The 26002-nt window shown below is 39.5% G+C and overlaps 1 protein-coding gene across 3 annotated transcripts in view; it reads left to right on the top strand.

The window, feature by feature from the left end:
• ANO10 (anoctamin 10) overlaps positions 1-26002 on the top strand; it is a 222695-nt gene that overhangs the window by 24638 nt on the left and 172055 nt on the right. For all 3 annotated transcript variants that reach the window (XM_032409119.1, XM_032409121.1, XM_032409122.1), the window contains exons 5-9: positions 6090-6209; positions 8385-8954; positions 10604-10659; positions 12355-12429; positions 14090-14272. In XM_032409119.1, the coding sequence (XP_032265010.1) occupies positions 6090-6209; positions 8385-8954; positions 10604-10659; positions 12355-12429; positions 14090-14272 (1004 nt within the window). The remainder of the gene's footprint in view (positions 1-6089; positions 6210-8384; positions 8955-10603; positions 10660-12354; positions 12430-14089; positions 14273-26002) is intronic.

Here is a 26002-nt window from a genome sequence, read left to right as displayed (position 1 = left end):
TTTGATGAGTCTTGTTTATCAATTTTGTTTATCTTTTTGAAGAACCAGCTACTAGTTTCAATAATCTTTTCTATTATTTTTGAGTTCTCTATTTCATTTATTTCCACTTCGATCTTTATCATTTCCTTCCTTCTTTTAACTTTGGGCTTTGTTCTTTCTCCAGTTTTTTTAGGTGTAAGGTTAGATTGTTTATTTGAGATCTTTCTGGTTTCTTGAGGTAGGCCTCTACTGCTATAAATGTCCCTCTTAGAGCTGCTTTTGTTGAGTCTCATTGATTTTGGAACAATGTGTTTCTGTTTTCATTTGTCTCAAGGATTTTTTTGTTTTTGTTTTTAATTTCCTCATTGATCCATTGGCCATTGGTTCTTTATTAGTGTCTTCTTTGGCCTCTGTGTATAGGTTTTTTTTTAAATTTTTTTTTTGTAGTTGATTTATAGTTTTATACCATTGTGGTCAGAAAAGATGCTTGATATGAGTTCAGTCTTCTTCAGTTTATTGAGACTTATTTTGTTCTCTAATATGTGATTTATCCTGCTGAATATTCCATATGGACTTCAAAAGAATGTGTGTCCTGCTAGTTTTGGATGGAATTTTTTGTATGTATCCGTTAATTCCATCTGGTATAATGTGTCATTTAAGACCACTGGTTTTTTAAATTGATTTTCTGCCTGGATGATCTATCCATTTGTGTAAGAGGAGCATTAAAGTCCCCTACTGTTATTGTATTATTGTCAGTTTCTCCCTTTTTGGCTGTTAATATTTGCTTTATATACTTAAGTGCTTCTATGTTGGGTACATAGGTATTTACAACTGTTATATCCTCTTGTTGGATTGATATTTTTATTATTATGTAGGGCCCTTCTTTGTTATACAGTCTTTGTTTTACAGTCTATTATGACTCTTTCTTTTCATTTTCATGGAATATCTTTTCTCACCCTTCACTTTTAGTCTGGGCATGTCCTTAGGTCTGAAGTGAGTCTCTTTTAGATAGCATATAGATGAGTCTTGTTTATTTACCCATTCAGTCACCCTGTATCTTTTGGATACACTTGGAACACTTTGTCCATTTATATTTAAGGTATCTTTGATAGGTATGTACTTACTACCATTTTGTTAATTGTTTTTGGTTGTTTTTCTAGTTCTTCTGTGTTCCTTCTTCTCTTGCTCACTTCCCTTGATGATTTTCTTCAGTGTTATGTTTGAATTCCTTTCTTTTTATTTTTTGTGTATCTATTAGAGGTTTTTGGTTTGTGATTACCATGAGGTTCACATATAATACCTTATGTATGTAACAGTGTATTTCAAGTTGATGGTTGCTTACGTTTGAACACATTCTAAAAGCACTACATTTTTACTCTCCCCCTCCCTGTTTTATGTTTTTGTCATCATATTTCACATCTTTTTATTTTGTGTATCCCTTAATTAACTGTTGTAGATATTGTTGACTTAGTACTTTTGTGTTTTAACCTTCATACTAGCTTTGTAAGTGGTTCACCTACCACCTTTACTATATGTTCACTGTTACAGTTAGATTTTTTCTTTTAAAATTTTCTATTCTTTTCCACTTAAAGAAGTTCCTTTAACATTTCCTATAAAGCAGGTTTAGTGGTGATGAACTCTTTTGTGTGGGAAACTCTTTATTTGTACTTCAATTCTGAATGATAACCTTGCTGGGTAGACTGTTTCTCTTTGTGGGTTTTTCCCTTTCAGCACTTTGAATATATTGTGCCACTCCTTTCTGACCTGCAAAGTCTGCTGAAAAATCAGCTGATAGTATTATGGGTGTTCTCATGTATGTAACTAGTAGCTTATTTCCTGCTGCTTTTAATATTTTCTCTTTAATTTTTGACATTTTCATTATTTTGTATCTTGGTATGAACCTCTTTGGGTTCCTCTTGTTTGGGGCTCTCTTTCCTTTTTGGACCTGGATGTCTGTTTTCTTGCCCAGGGTTCTCTTTCCTTTTTTGGACCTGGATGTCTGTTTTCTTGTCTGTTTCAGCTGTAACTTCTTTAAATAAGTTTTCTGCTCCTTTCTCTTTATCTTCTCATTCTGGGACCTTTATAATGCAAATGTTAGTACCCTTGATATTGTCCTGAAGGTCTCTTGAACTATCCTCAGTTTTTTTTTTTTAAAGATTTCATTTATTTATTTGACAGAGAGAGAGAGGCAGAGAGAGAGAGAGGGAGAAGCAGGCTCCCTGCTGAGCAGAGAGCCTGACGTGGGCTCAATCCCAGGACCCTGGGATCATGACCTGAGGTGCCCCAACTATCCTCAGTTTTTGAAATTCTTTTTTCTTTTTGCCATTCAGGTAGGGTCATTTCTATTTTCCTGTTTTCCAGATTGCTGATCCATTCTTCTGCATCCTCTAATCTGCTGTTGATTCCCTCTAGTATATTTTTCAATTCAGTTATTATATTCTTTGGCTCTGATTGGTTCTTGTTTTATATTATTTCTTTCTTTCTTGAAGTTCTTGCTGTGTTCATCAATTCTTCACCTGAGTTTGGTGAGCATCTTCATGACCATTACTTGGAACTCTTTATCAGGGAGATTGCTTGTCTCTTTTTCATTTAATTCTTTTTCTGAGGTTTTGTCTTGTTCTTTCATTTGGAACGTATTCCTCTGTCTTCTCATTTTGCCTCTTTGTGTTTGTGTGTTTTAGGTAGATCAGCCACATCTCCTGGTCTTAAAGGAGTGGCCTTCTGTAGAAGGTGTACTGTGGGGCCCAGAAGTGCAGTCCCCTACTGGTCACCAGAATCAGGAGCTCCAGGGGTGTCCCTTGTGTGTTCCCTCCTGTTTTGGGTGAGCCACAACTGTTGTGGGCTCATGGTGGATGGGAGCCCCTTTGGGGGAGCACCAGTTAAGGCAGAGATGGCCTGGGGGGTGTGGTGGGGTGGGAGCTACTTTGGGGGCTGCCTTCCAGGGTGGGGAGAGTTGAGCGGGCAGGTCTGCAGGGGAATACCAGGGTGGGGCTAGCAGCGCTAGCAAGGTAGATAGAGAGTGTCAGAACTCTTTCTCACCAGTACTAGGCCAGCTAGGTAGGGTGAGAAAAATGGCATCTGCCCACACTTCCGTTCCTGGAGAAAGTTCCTGCAATTCCCTGCACCTCTGGCACATTCCCCAAGATTAGTCAATCAATCTCCTTTATGAATGGCCCAGGCACTTTTCAAACTGCTGCCTCTGCACTAGGTCTTAGGGCAAGTATGTGGGTGGGTCTTTTAAGAGTGGAGTCTTGGTTTCCTATAGCCCTCTGGCTCTCTTTGGATTAAGCCCTGCTAATTTTCAAAGCCAGACATTTTGGGGCCCATCTTCCTGGTGCAGGTCCCCATGGCAAGATTGCCCCATGTGGGGCTTGAACCCCTCACTCCACAGGGAGGATCTCCCTGCATGTGATATCCCTCCCACTGCCATGCTGGGGGTGTGGGTCCCAATCAGACCACTTCTCTGCCCCTCCTCTGCTTCTCGATGTGACTTTTTCTTTCTAGCTGTGGAAGAGTTCTATATGTAGTTGTAGCCTTGGTGTGTCTGGGGAGAGGTGAGCTCCAATCTGCCATCTCGATCCTCCTGGGAAGCACTTGTTTCTTTCTTTAAATAGGCCTGCACAGCATCATACTTTCCTTTGAAGGTAAGGGTCATCTTAATTACATTCTTAGCTGACAAGAGAAAGTTAAAGGATTAAAAGAAAAGCCTCTATTTTTAGAAGCTGAAATTGGAACCATGCTTTTGGCATTGATGGTGAAGAGAAGCCTGGTAATCTAGGACTTGAGGCTTTATATTCTGAGTCCTTCAGTTCACTGTCCTTTTTTTAGAAGTAGCTGGTTTTTATGCCTGCCTAGAAAGTCATCTATAGTAGAATGCAGTCAGTTTTTTAAAAAGAACTTAGAAATAGTAAAATAATGTAGATGTTGTCAGTTCAAAGTTGAATAACTTGACACAGTAATTGAAAAGGATAGTAATGGAAGAAAGAATAAAGTACAGCTCTACATCTTCAAATAAGAGATAGGAATCAGAACAGTTGTGGATGACCGACTTTCACTCATGTGAGCTGAAGAAAAACCCACTGAAACGCTTCAGAATAAAAACATTAAATAATGGATTTTACAGCATCAGTGGCTAATATAACTTAAACCATGTACCTTTTTCCCCTAATTAATGATATTTTGAGTGTATGCCTTTTTAATCATTAAGAATTTCATCACATCCCTAGGTTTTCAAGACTTTTTAAAAAAGATTTATTTATTTTTAGAGAGAGAGAGAGCACGAGAGCAGGGGGAGGGGCAGAGGAAGAGGGAGAATCTCCAGCAGACTCCCTCCTGAGCATGGAGCCCGACCTGGGGCTCGATCTCACAACACTGAGAGCATGACCTGAACTGAAATCTGGAGTCAGACACTTAACTGGGCCACCCAGGTGCCCCTGCTTTACTTTTAAATTACTCTGAAGATTTTATGATAAGGCCTCTGTCTTGAGAATGCCATCTCTCTTTGTTATATATAATATTTCTACACGGAAAACTTAAAACATACTTTTCTTCGATGCTGCAGACATTCGTTTATCATCCTCCTGAAGGACCTGTTGCTTAATATGCTCATCACTTCTCTTTGGTGACAAGGTAGATAGGAGATAAGGGAGGCAGCCCTTGGAAGAGGTGAGTTGATAAACCTTGAAGAGCTCAAAGCTTCTCAGTGAAGGAAAATAGCATCTCCAGCTCTTCTTTTTGCAAATTCCATCTTATAAGCAGCTATATTCTTTAGAGACTGTATTAGAATCTTGTGTGGAAAGTAGTCCATCTCCCCACATATGGCACAAAGCACTGCATCGGAGCTCCCCATGTCTGCTGAACACACTTCCTGTTAATAGAACCTGAAGACCCACCCGCCCAGTGAGTCCCTCTAAATAATTATGGATGAGAGAATGCCCTGTTTTCACTTATACTTACCAGGGGATATTGTCTTTGGTTAAATTCATTTGTCTCTTTCAAATATGTGCATGAGTGATAAAATCATACCAGTCAGCTGACTGCTGAAAGTCTGATTTTATTTGATTTTGATATTTGCTGTTTATAAACATAAGCTTTTATTATCAGATTAGAAAAGATGAAAATGATTCTGCAAATATTCAATATCATCAAGAATAAAAGGAACTGAACACTGTCTTCTTACCTTCACTGTAGTGGGAGGACAGATTGGTAAAGTCTTTCTAGGGGCAGTTTTATAATAGGTGTTCGCATTTAAAATACATATGCTCTTGGACCTAGCAATTCTACTTCTAAGTGAGTTTGAGGAAATATTGGGCAGGTGGGAAAAGATATGTGTATAAGAATTTTAACATTTATTTGTTTATTTATTTATTAAGATTTATTTATTTAAGAGAGAGAGTGCGACAGGGGGAGGGACAGAAGGAGAGAATCTCCAGCAGACTCCCTACTGAGCGTGGAGCCTGATGTGGGGCTCGATCCCAGGACCATGAGATCATAACCTGAGCCGAAACCAAGAGTAGAATGCTTACCTGACTGAGCCACCCAGGTGCCCTGAATTTTAACATATATAATGGCAAAAAAGTGGGAGGCAGGAAACAAGTATTTTTCAATAGAACATTAAATTATAGCACTTCATACAAGGGAATATTATGATACTGTTAAAAAGGACATTTCATGTTTATAGACATTGGCATTGAAAAACATTTGTTATACACTACTACATGAGAAAAAATTACAGAACAATGTGTATAGAATGATCCTACTTTTATTTTTATAATACATATTTATGGATATTTGTTTTAAAATTTGGTTTTACACAAAATTGCTGTTTACAGTGGTTATTTTTTGTGGGAGGATCTCTCCAATTCTAATTTGTACATTTCAGTATGGTTTTTACATAAACTTGTATTGCTTTTCTAGTTAAAGAAAATACTCAAGATATTTACATGTGAAGAACAAAAGAATATATGCCTTTAGAGTAGGCAGTATATCACTGCTCCTTGTGTAGCACCCCTTCCTTACTGGGCTGTCTTTCCAGCATTTGAAGAAGTATGTCACAGTGATGAGTGATCTCAAATCCCTTTTATCTAGTTTGGCACATTTTCCCTCTACAGTGAGAAGATTGCTCACCTCTGGCATTGTGATTCAGGTGTTCCCACTGCATGATAACGAAGCCCTAAAGAAGCTTGAAGACAGCTGGTACACCCGGTTTACTTTGAAGTATCAGCCCCTAGGTACGTGTCAATACCTGTTCTCGTAGAGAACGAGGACTACCAACGAGGCGTCATGATTCAGCAGTGGTGCTTTCTCACCATCTCGGGTAGATGTTTAATGCTCTGCTGGGCAAGGCTCACCAGCTGCATGTGGGCAAAAATTGGGGTTGGATAAGATGGTTTACATGACCTACTTAGTAATTTATTTTATTTCTAATAGCATTTCCTATGGGCGGAATGACAAGCTTTCATTAAATTTCACCAACAGCACAGGCTCTGAATACAGAGCGGCCTTCATAAGTACATGTCCCAGTTGGAGTAGGACAGATTTTAGGAGAATTTCATTTGACTGTGAATATCCTGTATTTGAAAATTTCTCTTTCTTTAGAGCTAATAATTTGAGTGGACCAAGCTGTGCTCATTTTTAGGGGCAGACAGGCCTAAACATCTTTTGAGGTAGTTTGTAAGTATCTTGGTGTATATTACTGAATCTATCCCTTTTCTCTGAATACAGTTACAAGAGTATCCATTAATTTATTTGGTATGTGTTGAGCATTACTGTATGCAAACTGACATCAGTGTGGATATTCAGATTTTTGGCTTGGTTATGTTTTTCTAAGCATAAGGATTATTAAGCTGTTAGATTTTACCATAAGTGTTGCTATCCATATTTCTTTCAAGGGCATTTCTCTTTTGACTTTGTTTAAAGGAATCCCTCTAAAATAATTTTATTTCTAATTTCCATCCCTGAAAACAGCTACTATAATATTGTAACAGTAAATAAAAATTTGTTTTTAAGATGAAAATTTGAAATTGCATTTGAATTTTTTCTTGTATTCTTTGAAAGGAAAAGTTTGTTTTTAATAGTTCTAGGTAATACACTAGTAGTTTTGTGTTACATTTATTGACATTTTTTTCACTTTGTGTGGCATTTAGGTGCAGTAAATTTAAGTATTGCCTCTAGCACTTGTAGGTGACAGTATCCAGTAGCTGCTTAGAAATTGAGGGGAAAAGTGAGTTAATGGTGAAGGCTGAGCATGGTTGTGGTAGAGGGTGTGAGGCTTTGGGGAGTGCTGGGACTGGTGATAGCAGCTGGGGCACAGGTGAATCTTGACCTTCCCCTTAAGATCAAAAGAGGGACGTCATGTGATTTGGAGCCCAGGACCCTGAGCACTTTTTTTTTTCATTGTTTGGGTATCCTTTAACCTGATTCAGATTTGAGGTGACCTGATCATACCAACTATTTTAACATGTCCGTAGGTTAGTTAGAAGAATAAGGATATGGGAAAATAGCTTATACCAGTTTACTCTGACCCATCTGCACAGACGATCTGACACATTATCTTAAAGTTTTAACTGCATATAATTAACCAAGAAATAATAACCCCATTATTGTACCTCCCCAGCCCCTGTATCGCACCCTGATCCCAGTGCAGGATGCTTTTACAACCCAGGCACTCACCCAGGTAGATGCAGCTGGCAAAGGATGTAGTGTTTGAGACCCCTTTTGGGTTAGCTCCTGCCGAGTTCACAGAATATTAAACAGTGATGTTGCTTGTCCCTTCTTTTGCCCAGTTCTTATAGGAAGGTATAGAGATAAATGTGTCCCATGGCTGTTCTAGAAGTTAATGTGTAGAATATTGTTTTGTACTTTTGAATAGCTTTTCTCCAGTGTATTGAATCATTTGCCATGGCACATTGATGAAAATTTACATTTTTGGATAGCGGGAGCAGATACTGTGGATGGGGAGTCTTCTTTGAAAAGAACATCTATAACTATGATATTAAAGTGAGAGAAAGGCAGGGAATATAAATTAAACCCCCACATTAAAATGGCTCATTGGCTATATGGCTGAGTTTAAGCTAGGATCGTGGAGATTTCGGACAAGCCCCAAGCTGAGTTTTTCTTTGGGAAGAGGGCATCCATCAGATAAGGAAGTAAAGAGGAAACAGACCCTGGGTGCCTTTCAGAGCAGCCCCAGCCTGGGCTCTAAGCTGGGACAAGTATTGGGCTCACTCTTCAGGCAAGTGGGGTCTGTGTACTGCATGGAAGATGGATTTACTATTGCACACTGATTGGGAAATGAGGGTATTAAATGATCCCCACTTAACTACAAAAATAAATAAGCTTACCTGAAATGGTGAAAGTCTTTGGTAGTCTCTACTTAAGGTCTTTTTTTTTCCCTTTCATTGTAGACCGTATTCGTGGCTACTTTGGGGAAACAATCGCTCTTTACTTTGGATTTTTGGAATATTTTACTGTTGCCTTAATCCCTATGGCGGTCATTGGGTTACCTTACTATTTGTTTGTGTGGGAAGACTATGACAAGTATGTGATCTTCGCCTCCTTCAACCTGATCTGGTCCACAGTGATCCTGGAAGTATGGAAGCGTGGCTGTGCCAATATGACCTACAGGTGGGGGACACTTGTCATGAAGAGACAGTTTGAGGAGCCCCGGCCGGGATTCCATGGGGTCCTGGGTATCAATCCCGTCACTGGTAGGGAGGAACCTCTCTACCCCAGCTACAAGAGGCAGTTGCGCATTTACCTGGTCTCTCTGCCCTTTGTGTGCCTCTGTCTCTATTTCTGCCTGTATGTCATGATGATTTACTTTGACATGGAGGCCTGGGCCTTGAGTCTACATGAGAGCAGCGGATCCGAGTGGACCAGCGTCCTGTTGTATGTGCCCAGCATCATCTATGCCATTGTGATTGAGATCATGAACCGCCTCTATCGATACGCTGCCGAATTTCTAACTTCATGGGGTAAGACGTGATGCTTGCATTTATGTCTTATTTGCCTATAGGAAATGTTGCTTGGATCATAGGATTCCTGTAACTGCAGCTTTGCAAAGCAAGATGTTGCTGTGGGCTCACTATAGAGACGTAAGGAGGAATTCATCAGTTTTGTGGGTTCTGATGCTCTCAACTCCTGGTTATCGTGGCCGTCATAGACGAATGTTAGTCACTGCACTCCAGGTGCCCTGCTAACTCTTTGTCCATGGTATCTCATTTTCACCTCCTCAGCACACCATGAAATAGAAGTTATCTCACCGTTTTAGGGATAAAGACCCTGAGAGTTAGCAGTGTTCAGGCAAATTGTAGAGCCAGGCTAATCCAGACCTCTCTGTGTCTAAAACCTGTGATCCCAATACTATAATTTTGTATTTTTTGTTGGGGGTAAAGTAGATTGAATTATCTTCAGATACTTTGGCCAAGTGAACTATGTCTGGTGTCTGAGAAACAATTATCTAATGGTTTAGAGCACCAAGGATTGCCACTGGCCTTAGTAGAGTGGGTACTCTTGTATATATCTGTGCCAAAGGGGAATGGATATAGTTTAAAAATGGTCTTGGGTGCCTGGGGGGCTCGGTCGGTTAAGCGTCTGCCTTCGGCTCAGGTCATGATCCCAGGGTCCTGGGATCGAGCCCCACGTCAGGCTCCCTGCTCAGCGGGAGCCTGCTTCTCCCTCTCCTCCCCACTTGTGCTCTCTCTCGCTATCTCTGTCACTATCTGTCTCTCTCTCTCTCAAATAAAGAAATAAAATCTTTTAAAAAAATAGTCTTGACAGGCCATTCTCTATTTATTCACTCAAACAAGTAAATATGCAATGTTATTCCCTAGGAAGAAGTCTGTATCTTAACTTCATGGACCATAAAGATGTTTATGTTATTTTTAATAGTCATTTAACAGCTACTATTTATTGAGTGCTTTCCTTATGCTGGAACTGGACTGAGGTTTTGTATTATTTCTTATCCTGACGGTGACTCTGAGAGGAGGGGGGCGTTAGCACTATTTTTGTAGGCAAGGAGGCTGAGTATCGGGAGGTTGAGTGACTTGCCCAAGGACAGACAGTGGCTGAGTAGCTGAGTGGGGTTCCAGTCCAGACGAGTCTAACACTACCTCTATGCAGGGTGACACTTCTCTTCAGAATCTTCTTCTTTGTTCTTTTGCCCTGCTTTCTTAGGGCCTGTCCTGTGTCTCCTTTCCCTAGCTGAGGATGGAGATTTGAGTTGCCCTTTAAGTTAATCCTCATAAGGCACACATACAAAAACTTTATTGCCCTCTTTAGAGGTTGCTATCAGTTTTATTTTATTCAGGGTCTTTTTCTGGGTGGCTCTCTATGGGATCATTTGCCAATACTTCCCATGTTTCTTTGTTGCAGTAATACTTTAAAAATAATTTCAGAACACGGTGCTCTTGCAGTACTGTGAGAAGTGTGTTCTAAGTGTCGTTTCTTCCTGTGAGATGTTCTTGTGGGTAAGTGGTAACCATGAGTGACAGTCTGGCATGTTCACTCACCGAGGCTCCGGTGCTGGACATCTCTGCCTCAGCTCCTCTGCCTTTACCCCACAATAGCCTCCCCTACTGCGTGCTTATCTAAGAGAAATTTCCTCTCCTTTTCAATATTTTAGAGAATCACAGATTGGAATCTGCGTACCAGAATCATCTAATTCTGAAAGTTTTAGTGGTGAGTAGAGTTTTTATATACAAATCCATTTGAATTTTGAAACTTACGTATACTAGTTAATACTTAGGAGTATAAATAGGAAGGCTGGCTTCTAATTTAAGATACCAGATAGTTAATATATTTTGTATAGGCAGGCAAAGATTGATTAAATGTGTTTACATATACATTCAGTAGTCTTACTACCTATGTGTGTGTTGTAAGACTTTAAGTATAGAAATTAGTGGTTTATCCAATCTCTAGTAATTTAAAAAGCTAACTAACCATGTTACAGACAAGTTTCTGTTCTTTTCCTTTTGGTGACTTCTTTGTTTCACTCTTCAACAATTCTTCCAATTCAATTCAGTGATGGACCATTACATTTTTTGAAAGATGTACCATTAGATGGACCATTAATTTTGTGAAAGAAATTTCCGAAGTCTAAGAGGTTCCCAGCATGTTTTAGTGGGTAGGAGGAAAGAAATGGAGAGAAGGCATAGTGTAACCTGCTTGCTGTTTGTGTAAAGCTCGCACATTATGCCTGTTTCCATCATTATGAAAAACAATAAATACCAGTTTGGAAGCCCCTCATTTATCAGGAGGTTATCTCAGCCATTGGTAACATAACTGAGGGTCAAGAAAGGTGCAGAAAGAGTCCTCTGAACTCTCAACTGGAGCACAGCCCCTATACCTTACTCCCAGGAAAGGATTCCAGAGAAACGAGTTTTTGTTCCAGCTACAGAAATCATTCTAAGAAGCTTATTGATCTAGTTTTTCAGGCCTTAACAGATTAGAAACTACTGATAGGAAGGTGTTTAGGTTTCTGGAAGGAGGTAAACTTATAGAGGCAAGAGTGGTAAGGAAATAGAAAATTTTTCATAAGTAGGTAATAAAAATTCAGCAGTTTTAGCAGTTTGGACATTAGAAAAGGTGCAAGCAGCCATACATACTAAAAAGTCTTTGGGCGCCTGGGTGGCTCAGTTGGTTAAGCAACTGCCTTCGGCTCAGGTCATGATCCTGGAGTCCCGGGATCGAGTCCCGCATCGGGCTCCCTGCTCGGCAGGGAGTCTGCTTCTCCCTCTGACCCTCCTCCCTCTCATGCTCTCTGTCTCTCATTCTCTCTCAAATAAATAAATAAAATCTTTAAAAAATAAAAAAAATAAAAAAAAATAAAAAGTCTTTGAAGGCATCATGCTAGCACTGTGAGATAATTGATATTCTGAATGCCGGTGCTGTCTGGCCGTCCTCGTATCTCCCCGTGGCGCAGGGGAGTGCCAGGCCTTACAGGGAGGGAAGCACTGCTAGTGAGGACTCCAGAGAGATCCCCCTTGCCAGGTCTGCACGGCTCTTCAGATGGACAGGGGATGGGGCCAGGGGGGTGGGCAGGGAGTGAGCCCCCCCCCGGCTATCTGGGGTGCTGGTTGGGGGTGGGAAAGGCTGGGCCTTGTGTTGGAATGTAGTGGAGATGCGCTGGCACTGTCCTGGAGTCCCAAAGTCATTGGTCCTCTAGGCTCTAGGCAGGTCCCAGAGAACTCCTTTGCTCGCCCCTGTGTTCTTTCCAGAGTTTGTGGATGTGCTTAGTGAGGAGGAATAGGGAGAAACAAGTCTATGGCGTCTTGTCAGGACTGGAAGTCCCCTCATTACAGTTTTAATGCTGTATTTCCAGTTTTGATGAAGTACTGTAAAGCAGTGTGAAATCTTGCTCTCTTTTTTTGACAGTTCAACTTTCTGAATTGCTTCGCCTCGCTTTTTTACATTGCTTTCGTCTTGAGGGATATGAAGCTGTTGCGTCAGGTGAGTGAATAGCAGAAGGTATCAGTTTTACAGGTTTTAGAGGTACTTAACTATATTCAGGGAATGTAATTGTCTTCACACTATTATTTTTACAAATGAAGTCTTACATTTTGTATATTTCTAAGCCAACTCTAAATAAAAAAACATTAGCCATTGCACTGTATATCATACTCAACTGAAAAATTAGTTGAAGCTAACCAACTTGTAAAATTAATCATATAGTAGTGGAAAATAAATTGTTCATCTCAAAGCTCGTAAAAGCAATTCTAATGAAGAACGTGTATTCCTTAATTGAAGTTTTGTGTGTGTCCCAGAGTGAGGGGTGATTGATAGGACTTTAAATACATTTCACTTTGAAATGAATAAGTTGTTAAACTTTAGAGGCCAGCAGATCCTATGCAATGCTGTGTCTTTTCTGCGGTGTTTAGGAAGTCTGATGTTTACTTTGGTGTGTTGACATTCTTGGATCACAAATGCCAGTAAATGATAAATTGAGTACAGATTATTGCTATCTAAATTATCTTTTTTATAATTGAGCCAGCTATCAGTAAGGGCTGTTCCTTCTTGGCTTTAATATACTGTGATCGTTAGTTAAAAAAATATCAAAAGCCTAGGCTTGGGATCATTTTTCAGGAAATTGTATAATCAGAGAAAGATTTTGTAGTTATGGTTCTAACAGCTTGCATAAAAGTGAAATCAAATGTTCTGTTTCTTAACAATACTACATATATTGCTACTTTTTTTGGAAAATTTAAAGTTCAAAATAGTACATTTTGCAATTGATAAGTTGAATGTACATACTGTCTTCTGTCCTGCCATTAGTGTATTAGTAAGGTATGACTTCTCATTTCTAGTACCTTAGAGAGTCTCCTTTTTTAACAGGAGATGAGGTGTGAGGATAGGAGAGGACTTTTTAAATAATATAATTTTAATACCAGGAAAGGTGGTATGTGATAGAAACACTTCTCTCTGCTTGGGGTAAGTAGAAATTGACACAGCATTTCTGGAAACTACTCGGGCAGCTTTGCCAAGAACCTTAATCCATCCCTAGTAAATCATCAGAGATAGGGCAAAGATTCATGTACACAGATATCCAGGGAGCAGCATTTATAGTAGTGAAAGTTGGGAATAATAAAGTCAACAACAGTCCATGGACTACTTGTATTTTTACATGTGACTGGAAAGAAATATCCTACTATGTCAGCAGTGGTTCCATCATGCTTGTGGAATTATGGGTGGCTTTTTCTCTTTTCTAAGTTTTCTCCAATGAGGGAGGATGTATTCGTTTCATAATTTTTTTTTAAGTTTGGCCAAACTGCTTTTTTTTTCAAAATTGGCAATATCATGTAGATTATTATGTTGTAGCAAGGATGAGATAACAAAAAACACAATTTTAAGTAAAATTGTTCCCCTGCCAACTCGTAATTGATTTCTTATTATAATCTTATTTATATTGCAACTTTTTTGTATTTTAATATGTCTTAACTGTGAAAAAACAATAAATTGGAAACATTATTCTAGCACCTAGCTTTTCCAATACTAGTTTTTATTAATAGTATACTATTTGTTGAAGGTTCCATTTTATTTACTACATGATTATACATATACTGTGATCTTATTAAGCTACATTGTCAGATTCCATTTGTGTGCTTCTTTTTAGAGCTTGGCCACTCTCCTCATTACCTCCCAGATCCTTAACCAAATTATGGAATCTCTTCTTCCCTACTGGCTCCAAAAGAAGCACCATGTGCAGGTGAAGAGGAAGGTGCAGGCGTTAAAAGCGGACATCGATGCTACAGTATATGAACAAGTTGTCCTGGAAAAAGAAATGGGAACCTACTTGGTAAGTTTGAATATTGCTGAATTAACCATTGACTCAAAGGGAGTAACAGTCATGCACTGAGCGTAACAAATGTGTCTAGGTTCACTGTCTTAGATGTGGCTACTTTGTAAGTGTCGTTCCCGCCAGCCAGCATCCTCACCAAGAGCTACGTTAAAGCTTAAAAAAAGGTGGAACTGGGCATTGAAGTGTTGCTGCCTTACATCTGAAGTCATGCCTACCAGCGCAGAGCGGGGGCTTGGCCAGTTCTGTTGCCCCTCTGTGGAGGCTTGAGGTGGCCGTTGCTGCGAAGACGCGGGAGCCAGGGAGGGATGGGAAGGCTGCGGAGGGGCAGCACCTGCCGGCTTGGGGCGCTGCCGGCGCCTGCAGGACCCTGAAGCCCTGCTGAACTGGAGCACCAGTTGGCAGAGTCATTTCTGGTTTAAATTACTTACTGGCATGGTGAATACAAATGGTCTGAGTTCACCAGGGATCTGCCGGCTCTGTGGCCACTTGTAACAGCTCCCCAACCTGACCGTGTGTTCGTGGGCAAGGGCTGTTGGGGTCCTGTCCGCCCCAGGTCACTGTTTATCCTGCACCTTCCTGCAGTGGCACATCAGCGAGGGTCCCTTACTGGCAAACTCTCTTAGTCTTGTCTTCCATCTTGATGAATTGTCGTTTGAGTTTCTTGGCTTATGTGCCCCCTTTTCTCGTGTGTGTACGAGTTTTAGTTGGTACGTTCATCTCGAGGAGGAGTATATTCTCTCTCTGCTCACTTTTCCCTCCCTTATTTTCACAACTGTCCCCTGAGCTGCTAAGTCCTTAGTCCAGAACCAGGTGTTTGTAGCCCAGAGCTCCCACCTTGTGATGACCTCAGGGATTTTGGAGAGCCAGTAAGGTAGCGTGCTATTGGCCCAAGCTATAGTTCCAGAGTGGCAACTGTGGCTTTTTTCAGCCCCCTTTCGGGGACAGTGTTCCACTGTCCTAGCTCCTGGTTTTGTGCAAACAGCCTGGCCCCAGTTATGCTGCACTGGAGCGGGGTGCCTTAGTCCCCTGCTCCATGGATGCAGATATGGCTGCCTCCCTTGGCCAGGTTCCTGCTTACCACCTTGCATTTTGTTCCATTTCTCACCTGTGCAGCTGTTTTTCTAGTTTTTGAGTGGTGATAGGCCTCTCTTGAAAATATGCGTATATGCACTAGCATTTTCTGTCACTGCTGTCTTTGGGGGAGAATGTGATTCAAAGTATAAATTTATAGCACACTTGACCAGTAACACGATTTATATTTATATGTGAAGTGTCAGAGAAAACACAGGTGCATGTGTGCACATGCGCACAGACAACACACACACATATACGCACGCAGGAAGAGTTAAAGGAACACATTTGCACAGTGTGGTGCCATCTTGCCTGAACTGGTTGAGGGCTAGCTTACTGTGGCCTAAAAACTCCGTCTAATTCACACTGTCTGAATCCTTTCCTTGCCTGTTCTGGGGAGTGGTATTTCTGGCTGTATTTATTTTTCATCCTTCACTCTTATGGAAGCCAACCAGCAGTCTTTCCCCCAAGCTCTTTATTCCATCCCCTCTGCATCCCCTCTCATTTTTAGAGGCCTCTTTTCCCAGTGCCCACCTGGAGCTCCCCCATCTCCTACTTCCCTTTCGCCCTACCCCACCTGTCAGCAGCCCTCCTGCCCCAAACCAAGCAGACCCTCACATCTTCTGCTCTTCGTGTCCTGTCTTTCCTGCTCCTCACAGTTTCTTGAAATAATTCTCCATATTATTATCTCTACTTCCCTACTTCTCTTCCTGTAATCAGTTAGAATCTGCTTTCATCTCTTTTTTTTCTCTGAATTATTTGGGCAAACAACATCATCCCCTGAAGTGCTCCAAACCAAATTCACACTCTTCTCTAGACCAGTTTCTTCTCCTTTTCCCTTGGCTCGGTGAATGGTATACAGTAATTCAAGCAATATGCCCCTCGCCCTAGCAATTTTAAGTCACCTAAGAACTGTGTGCTAATTAGGTGACACTGCCAGAATCTTAACACCTCACCTTTTTGGCACTTGATGACATCTGATAATACCTTTATGAAGGAAGGTAAGATAAGCATTGCTTTTCCCGTGTTAATAAAAGGCAAATGAAGCTCTATGTTGTTAATCACTTGGCAAGTAAATCAGGATCAAGATTCAAGACTTTGCTTTTCCAGTTGAGAGTCTTTCTGTCATTGAGCACAGGCTGTCTGATGTGAAGGAAAGGAAACAGTGCACTAGTTTCTCTTGCAGGTCCTGAATCTGTGAGTGAACGCTGGGTTAGCACTGCTTCTCCTTGACCTGTTGCATGACCCTGTGTGATCTGATGCGTTTCGCCCTCCTCCTATCCTGTATGTCCCCCTCTACTCTCTCTACTGGAGTGACAACCCAGTATTTGCTCTTTCAACTCTCTCCATGTACTGGGAGAGGGGACATGCTTTTCGGTCACATTTGATCTAGGTCGTTGTTTCCTATGCACTGTTTCTTCCCTCTTGGTGTATTTTTCTCCCCCCTGAAGTCAATGAACTTAGAATTGTGTTTTCTGTAAAGCTCATCCTGACTGCTATATGAGAATCTAAAATAATATTACCAAGTTTTGGGGAAAAAAACCAATCTGACTGAAACACAAAAAAACATTATAAAAGTAATACTTGTTATGCACTATAGGAAACTTGGATAATTCAGGACAGAGTAAAAAGTAAGGAAAAAGAAAACCTTCATAATGTCCCCACTAGGGGTAGTCCACTAGGGTCTTCTGACCCTGCTGCGCCAGCCACAGGGCTAAGGCCATGTAGCGCCTCGGTCTTCATTGTGCCCCTCTCCTGTGAACTGCCAGTTCACGTCCAACTGCATAGCTGTATGAGTATGAATTTTCATGATGAATACTCCAATTAGAGCAGCATACTGCCACACAGTAAATGAGCTGCCTTCTAGTAAGCTAGACAGTAGGAAATTTGCTAAAAACATAAACGAGTGTTACTCTCTACACTGAATGTTTTGTCTTAGAAAATGTAATTACTTTTCAAGCAGTATTTTATTGATTAATGTTTTTATTTAAATGAATTGATGAGAAATATTATTTTACAGTCTTGAGTTTTAATTTCAAATATGGTAAATATCAAATACAAAACAAGAAAAGAAACTGACTAGAAGTGGAATCTGACCAGTGTAGGTAGAACTCCTACAAACAAAAGGCCTTTGGTGTCCTCATTTTTAAGAGTTTAGGGCTTCAAACTGGGCTGCAAGGTTGGTTCAACATCCACAAATCAATCGACGTGATACAATACATTAACAAAAGAAAGAACAAGAATCATATGATCCTCTCAATAGATGCAGAAAAAGCATTTGACAAAGTACAGCATCCTTTCTTGATCAAAACTCTTCAGAGTATAGGCATAGAGGGTACATACCTCAATATCATAAAAGCCATCTATGAAAAACCCACAGCAAATATTATTCTCAATGGGGAAAAACTGAGCGCTTTCCCCCTAAGGTCAGGAACGCGGCAGGGATGTCCACTATCACCACTGCTATTCAACATAGTATTAGAAGTCCTAGCCACAGCAATCAGACAACAAAAAGAAATAAAAGGCATCCGAATTAGCAAAGAAGAAGTCAAACTCTCACTCTTTGCAGATGATATGATACTTTAGGTGGAAAACCCAAAAGACTCCACCCAAAACTGCTAGAACTCATACAGGAATTCAGTCAAGTGGCAGGGTATAAAATCAATGCACAGAAATTGTGGCATTCCTATACACCAACAACAAGACAGAAGAAAGAGAAATTAAGGAGTCGACCCCATTTACAATTGCACCCAAAACCATAAGATACCTAGGAATAAATCTAACCAAAGAGGCAAAGGATCTGTACTCAGAAAACTATAAAATACTCATGAAGGAAATTGAGGAAGACACAAAGAAATGGAAAAACGTTCCATGCTCATGGATTGGAAGAACAAATATTGTGAAGATGTCAATGCTACCTAGAGCAATCTACACATTCAATGCAATCCCCATCAAAATACCATCAACTTTTTTCAAAGAAATGGAACAAATAATCCTAAAATTTGTATGGAACCAGAAAAGACCCTGAATAGCCAGAGGAATGTTGAAAAAGAAAAGCAAAGTTGGCGGCATCACAATTCTGGACTTGCAGCTCTATTACAAAGCTGTCATCCTCAAGACAGTGTGGTACTGGCACAAAAACAGACACATAGATCAATGGAACAGAATAGAGAGCCCAGAAATGGACCCTCAACTCTATGGTCAACTAATCTTCGACAAAGCAGGAAAGAATGTCCAATGGAAAAAAGACAGTCTCTTCAACAAATGGTGTTGGGAAAATTGGACAGCCACATGCAGAAGAATGAAACTGGACCATTTCCTTACACCACACACAAAAATAGACTCAAAATGGTTGAAAGACCTAAATGTGAGACAGGAGTCCATCAGAATCCTAAAGGAGAACACAGGCAGCAACCTCTTCGACCTCGGCGGCAGCAACTTCTTCCTAGAAACATCGCCAAAGGCAAAGGAAGCAAGGGCAAAAATGAACTATTGGGACTTCATCAAGATAAAAAGCTTTTGCACAGCAAAAGAAACAGTCAACAAAACCAAAAGACAACCGACAGAATGGGAGAAGATATTTGCAAATGACATATCAGATAAAGGGCTAGTATCCAAAATCTATAAAGAACTTATCAAACTCAACACCCAAAGAACAAAGAATCCAATCAAGAAATGGGCAGAAGACATGAACAGACATTTTTCCAAAGAAGACATCCAAATGGCCAACAGACACAAGAAAAAGTGCTCAACATCGCTCGGCATCAGGGAAATCCAAATCAAAACCTCAATGAGATACCACCTCACACCAGTCAGAATGGCTAAAATTAACAAGTCAGGAAACGACAGATGTTGGCGGGGATGTGGAGAAAGGGGAACCCTCCTACACTGTTGGTGGGAATGCAAGCTGGTGCAGCCACTCTGGAAAACAGTATGGAGGTTCCTCAAAAAGTTGAAAATAGAGCTACCATACAATCCAGCAACTGCACTACTGGGTATTTACCCCAAAGATACAAATGTAGGGATCCGAAGGGGTACGTGCACCCTGATGTTTATAGCAACAATGTCCACAATAGCCAAACTGTGGAAAGAGCCAAGATGTCCATCGACAGATGCATGGATAAAGAAGAGGTGGTATATATATACAATGGAATATTATGCAGCCATCAAAAGGAATGAGATCTTGCCATCTGCAACGACGTGGATGGAACTGGAGGGTATTATGCTGAGCGAAATAAGTCAGAGAAAGACATGTATCATATGACCTCACTGATATGAGGAATTCTTAATCTCAGGAAACAAACTGAGGGTTGCTGGAGTGGGGGGTGGGGTGGGAGGGATGGGGTGACTGGGTGATAGACACTGGGGAGGGTGTGCTCTGGTAAGCGCTGTGAATTGTGCAAGACTGTTAAATCTCAGATCTGTACCTCTGAAACAAATAATGCAATATATGTTAAGGAAAAAAAAAAAGAAGAAGAAGATAGCAGGAGGGGAAGAACGAAGGGGGGGATAATGGAGGGGGAGACGAACCATGGGAGACGATGGACTCTGAAAAACAAACTGAGGGTTCTAGAGGGGAGGGGGGTGGGAGAATGGGTTAGCCTGGTGATGGGTATTAAAGAGGGCACGTTCTGCATGGAGCACTGGGTGTTATACATAAACAATGAATCATGGAACACTACTTCTAAAACTAATGATGTAATGTATGGTGATTAACAAAACAATAAAAAATTTTTAAAAAAAAAGAGTTTAGGGCTTCAAAGACCAAAAAGCTTGAAAACTGCAAATCTGGAATAACTCCCCTGCCTTTTTTGTTTTTCAAGGCATTGGTTTTGGTGCAGCCAGTTGGTCCCCTTGTTTCCTCATGAGATTCAAGCTTAGCAGTTACCGAAAGGTACCATCATTGTACCCTATCAGGGGGCATGATGTCAGGTTGCCCCCTGTGTGGAGCTGCCTTGTTTGATCCCTTGATTGACCTGGTGATAGGCAGATTATAGAGGCTGTTTTTCACTTTGTAATGAATAAGTTATCTGCTGGTAGATACTTTGAGATTTTCCTTTTTCCTATAACTGGTACCCCTTTAAAAATAGTTTTTAATTGGTTGTTGCTAGTACATGGGAATGCTGTTGATTTTTGTATGTTTTATCCAGCAACCTTGCTGAATCCTCCCATTATTTCCAATCCACTTTCTTGGATTTTCTATGTAGACAAATATTTCAGCTATAAATAAATAATGGCTGTTTTCTTTTTTCCTTCATCTTGATAGTTATTATCTATTGGCTTCACTAATATGTTCAGTATAACTTGGACAGAAGTAGTTACAACAGGAATCTTTCTCTTGTTCCTGATTTTTTTTTTTTTGTCTTCTCATCATTGAGTATCACGTTTGTCACATGTTTTGGGTAGGTAACTTTTTATCAGTTTAAAAATGTTTTTTTTTCCTTATTTACTAAGAGTTTGTATTGTGAAGGATGTTAAATTTTATCAAATTCTTCATTTATTGCTTCTTTTGAGACTATCATATTAAATAAAGTCCTTTCATTATTTAATATTTTCATTTACAATAATAAATTTCCTAATGGAACACCAAGTGTACATTTAAATGATTAACTCCACTTGTTCAGTATTTTTAAATACACATTGTCATGTTGAATATGTCAGTATTTTATTTAGGATTTTGTGCCACTTATTAATAATTTTCCTTTCTCAATCACTGAGGGCAGGGTCCCCATGTTATTTATCGTGGTAACTCTTAGCAGGCATTCAATATGATATGGAATGAGGAACAGTTTTAGGAGAAGAATGGCCAGCCTTTGATGTCTGTGTGCTGCTTGTTGCCCTCAGTATACTTTCTTTCCTTGTCTGACACTCAGCGTAGGGAACTCCCAGACATGGTGTTTCTCCAGGGCTGGTTTGAGGAGCCAGTGGGATGGATCACCTGAAACCTGAAACTTTTTTTCATTCATTTAGTAAATAGATATGTAAAATTAGTTATAATTTCACAGAAAGTATTCTTAATGACTGCTTTGTTCTTAAAATTTTGTAAGTTTGTCTTAGTTGGTCCTTGCTAACTTGCAGCTAATAGGGTAGAGTGTGTCTTGGTTAATGTATTTCTGTTTTAATATGCAGTTATTTACTTTGTCGAATTTGCATTTTTTTTTCCTTCTTGCTGTTGGAGTATGTCCCTGCTTTGCTAAATTTACTGGCTCAGAAGTGCTCAGAAGTGTAAAAGTACTGATAAAGTGTTAACATGTGCATACTACACTCACTCCTGTGTGAGATAGAAACAGCATGCGCAGTGCGCTGCTCGGTGGGGTAGGGGCTCCCTGGGTGTTGTATGCTAAAAATGCCAGGAAGACTTGGGCATGCCTTCCGGAGGCTGCCTAGTGGCACACCCAGGAGAATTTGTCTACACATCTCTGCAGAGGCCCAACCTTGTACTGTCGGAACTGAAACAGTGCAGTTTTGAAAACCGGATGTAGGCTGCCAGGATTTCTTAAGACTGAATTGTGGTAAAAATGGCTTAATAGCTAAGATTTTCACTCTTTCCTAACTCTTGATTTCTACACTTTTCAGAGAAATGAATCAATGCTATATCACTGGGTATATTTTAAAACCTCATCTATATGCTGCAACACAGCATAAGGAAATACTTTCCAGAAGCAAATGCAACCAAAGAGTGGTTTAGAAACTACTCACCTCTGAATCTCCAGCTGAGCGCTAATCCCCGCCGCAACCCGCCCAGCTCCAGAGGCACATGTGAGCCTTGAAAACAGCCAGAGACTAACTCAGAGTCCCTGGGTTCATGCTTCGTTCACATACCCAGAGCATCTGAAAGAAGCACTTTCTACCATTCCCAGTACTTACATTTGGGTATTTTCTATTTTAGTGAAATACAAAACAAGAAAAGAAATTGACTAGAAGTGGAATCTGACCTACACTAAGCTCAGCTGTTGAGCCTAATATCATGTCTTGGTGAAAGACGGACTCTGAGATACGATAATAATAATTATAATAATTCATTTTAGAATTATTGTATATAATATAGAATATATATAAAATATTTAATAATATATATTATATAAATTATACAAACATATAATTATATATTCATATAATATATAATTTATATGTAAATTATCAAATAAATTTATATATTTATAAGTAATTTATATAATTTATATAATGCATATACTAATATAGTCTATATATAATAAATATATAATATATAGAATGTATAGTATATATGTGTGTATATAGTATATATAGTATATATATTATATACATTTATATTTTATAATATATAGAATATACTCATGTAAAAATACTTGTCACAGTATTTTAAAGCAATATAATATTCTATATAGTATAGAATATTAATACTTAATATTGCTTTAAAATACTGTGACAAGTATTTTTATTAAGCTGGAGTTGCTGTAGCCTGTGCACTTGGATGGTCATGAGGAGGCCTGAGGATGCTGGAAGTGGGCAAGCCTGGCCTGAGGCATCATGAAAGCTGGATCTGTCACTCACTCACTGCCTGGCGTAGAGCGCTGCTCAGCTTCTCTGGGTCAGAATAAACGTGCATTGTGAACAGCAGGCCTCTAGTGAGGAGTGAGGAGTTTGAGTAGCATGTCACTGGGTCCTGTAGAGTTGTGATGTCACTCAAGTGACAAGTGAGAGTCACCAACGCCTAGGCATCCTACTTCAGTGAAGGCTCCTTTGTCCAATTATTAAATAACTAAATAACTTACCTCATACTACTTATGTTTATGTTTCTCCCCCACCAAGTTGAGGGCATATAATGATTGTTGCCCCTTTCTTCCTTTAGACCAAATCTTTTAAAACATATTAGTAAGGTTTTTAAACATAGTTTGAGGGTGATTTCTTCCTGCTTCTATTGTTTCCCCACTTTCTGCTGTGGATTTCTTTCTTTGGCCTCTTTGGTATATCTGCTGCTTCTGCTGGAGTGACTCTCAGGAGGTTCCTTGTTACTATCAGCTTTTTTTTCTTTACTTTTTTTAAAAATTGGGATATAATTCACATACCATAAAATTCACCATTTTGAATCAGTACAATGTAATGATTTTTAGTGAATTCACAAGGTTTTACAACAATCACCACTAATTCCAGAATGTTTCATCAGCCCTGACAGAAACCCCACACCCATTCAGCAATCAGCCCCTAACCCAGTCTGTGGCAACCACCAGTCTACATTCTGTCTCTGTGGATTTGCCTATTGTGTGCATGTCATGTAATGGAATCCTACAGTATGTGGCCTTTGTGTCTGGCTTTCACTAAGCATAACACTTTCAAGGTTCATCCATGAGATAGCATGTATCTGTACTTCATTCCTTTTTATGGTTGAATAATATTCCATTGTATGGATATACTACATTTTATATATTCATTCATCAGTTGATAGACATTTGCATTGTTTCCACTTTTTGGCTGTTAGAAATAATGCTGGTATGAACATTTGTGTGCAAGCTTTTGTATGAACATATGTTTCTTATGAACATACGTTAGCATAGGCTAGGTCATATCTGCGTTTCACTTTTTGAGGAACTGCCAGACAGTTTTCAAAGGCATTGGTACCATTTTCCATCCCTCCCAGTCCCATTTTTTTCTACATCTCTATCAACACTTGTTATGTTTTGCCTTTTACCCCCTTTTTAAGTAACTTTCTTTTTTTTTTTTTTTAAGATTTATTTATTTGAGAGAGAGATCATGTGCACAAGTTGGGGGAGGGCCAGAGGGAGAAAGAGAGAATCTGAAGCAGACTCCACATTGAGCATGGAGCTGGACATGGGGCTTGATCTCACGACCATGAGATCATGACCTGAGCGAGACCAAGCATTGGACACTTAACCAACTGAGCCACCAGGCGCCCTTCCCCCTCTTTAATGATAGCCACAGCTAATACGTATGAAATGGTATTTCATTGTGGGTTTGATTTGCATTTTCTTAATGCCTAAAGATACTGATCGTCTTTTCATGTGCTTTTTGACCAATTTGTCTCTTCTTTGGGGAAATACATATTCATATTCTTTGCCCATTTTTCATTGGATTATCTGTCTTTTTATTATTTCACTGCAAGAGTTCTTCATATATTCTGAATATAATTTTTTTTTTTTTTTTTTAGAGAGAGTGTGAGAGGGGTAGGGGGAGAAGCAGAGAGAGAGTGGGAGAGAGAGAATCTTAAGCAGGCTCCATACCTAGCACAGAGCCTGATGCAGGGCTCAGTCTCACCACCCTGAGATCATGACCTGAGCTGAAATCAAGAGTTAGTTGCTTAACTGACTGAGCCACCCAGATGCCCCTGAATATAAATTTCTTATCAGCTATATGATTTGCAAATATATCCTCCCATTCTATGGGTTAGCTTTTTTATTTTCTTGAGTGTCCTTTGATGCACAAAAGTTTTTAATTTTGATGGAGTCAGATTTCTCTCTTTTTTGTTGCTTGTTCTTTTGGTGTCATCTCTAAGAAACATTGCCTTACCTAAACACAGGAAGATTTGCTCCTATATTTTCTTGTAAGAATTTTATAGACTTAGCTCTTACATTTAGGTCTGATCCATTTTGAATTAATTTCTGTAGGTAGGATGAGGAAGGAGTCCAGATTCATTCTTTTGCATGTGGATATCCAGCTGTTCTAGCAGCGTTTGTTTAAAAAAAATCATTTTTTTCTTCATTGAATGATATTCACACATTTGTTGAAAATTATAAGACTATAGATACATGGATTTGTTTCTGGACTCTCAGTGCTATTCCTCTACATTTCTATCCTTATGCCAGTACTATACTGTAGCTTAGTAGTAGGTTTTCAAACCAGGAAATGTGATTTTTCTAATTTTGTTCTTTTTCAGGATTGTTTTGGCTATTCTGGGTCCTTTGCAATTCCTTATGATTTTAGGATTAGCTTGTCCATTTCTTTTAAAAATGAAGTTGGAAGTTTGATTGGGATTGCATTGAATCTATTCATCAATTTGGGGAGTATTTCCATCTTTTCTAATTTGTAAACATGGAATATCTTTCCATTTATTTAGGTCTTTAATTTCTTTCAGCAATGCTTTGTGGTTTTCAGTGTACAAGTTGGTTCTGACACATTAAATCTATTACTAAGTGTTTTATGCTTTTTGATACTATTGTAAATGAATTTCTTTTTAAATTTCATTTTGAGATTGTTCATTACTGGTTTATAGAAATACCATTGATTTTTGTATGTTGATCTTATATCCTGCAACCTTACTGAAGTTTGTCATTAGATTGCTTATTATTAGACCTAATAGTCTCTTGGGGGGGGGTTCTTTAGGGGTTTTTTATATATAATATCATGTCCTCTGCAAATAGAAATAGTTTTACTTCTTTTCTTGTTCTGGATGGCTTTTATTTCTTTCTTTGCCGTATTGTTCTGGTTAGAATCCCAAGGACAGTGTTGAATAGAAGAGTTAGAGCAGACATTCTTGTCTTGTTCTGGATGGCTCTTCTTTCTTTCTTTGCCTTATTGTTCTGGTTTGAACCCCAAGGACAGTATTGAATAGAAGAGTTAAGAGCAGACATTCCTGTTTAGTTCCTGATCTTAGGTGGGAAGCTTTCAATTTTTCACCATTAAGTATGATGCTAGCTGTGGTGATTCATAGATGCTATTTAT

The sequence above is a fragment of the Phoca vitulina genome, unplaced genomic scaffold (genome assembly GCF_004348235.1).
Source record: "Phoca vitulina isolate PV1807 unplaced genomic scaffold, GSC_HSeal_1.0 scaffold10, whole genome shotgun sequence".
Lineage (NCBI taxonomy): Eukaryota > Metazoa > Chordata > Mammalia > Carnivora > Phocidae > Phoca > Phoca vitulina.
Note: the sequence above shows the minus strand (reverse complement) of the source record. Positions and strands in the feature narration are given on the sequence as shown.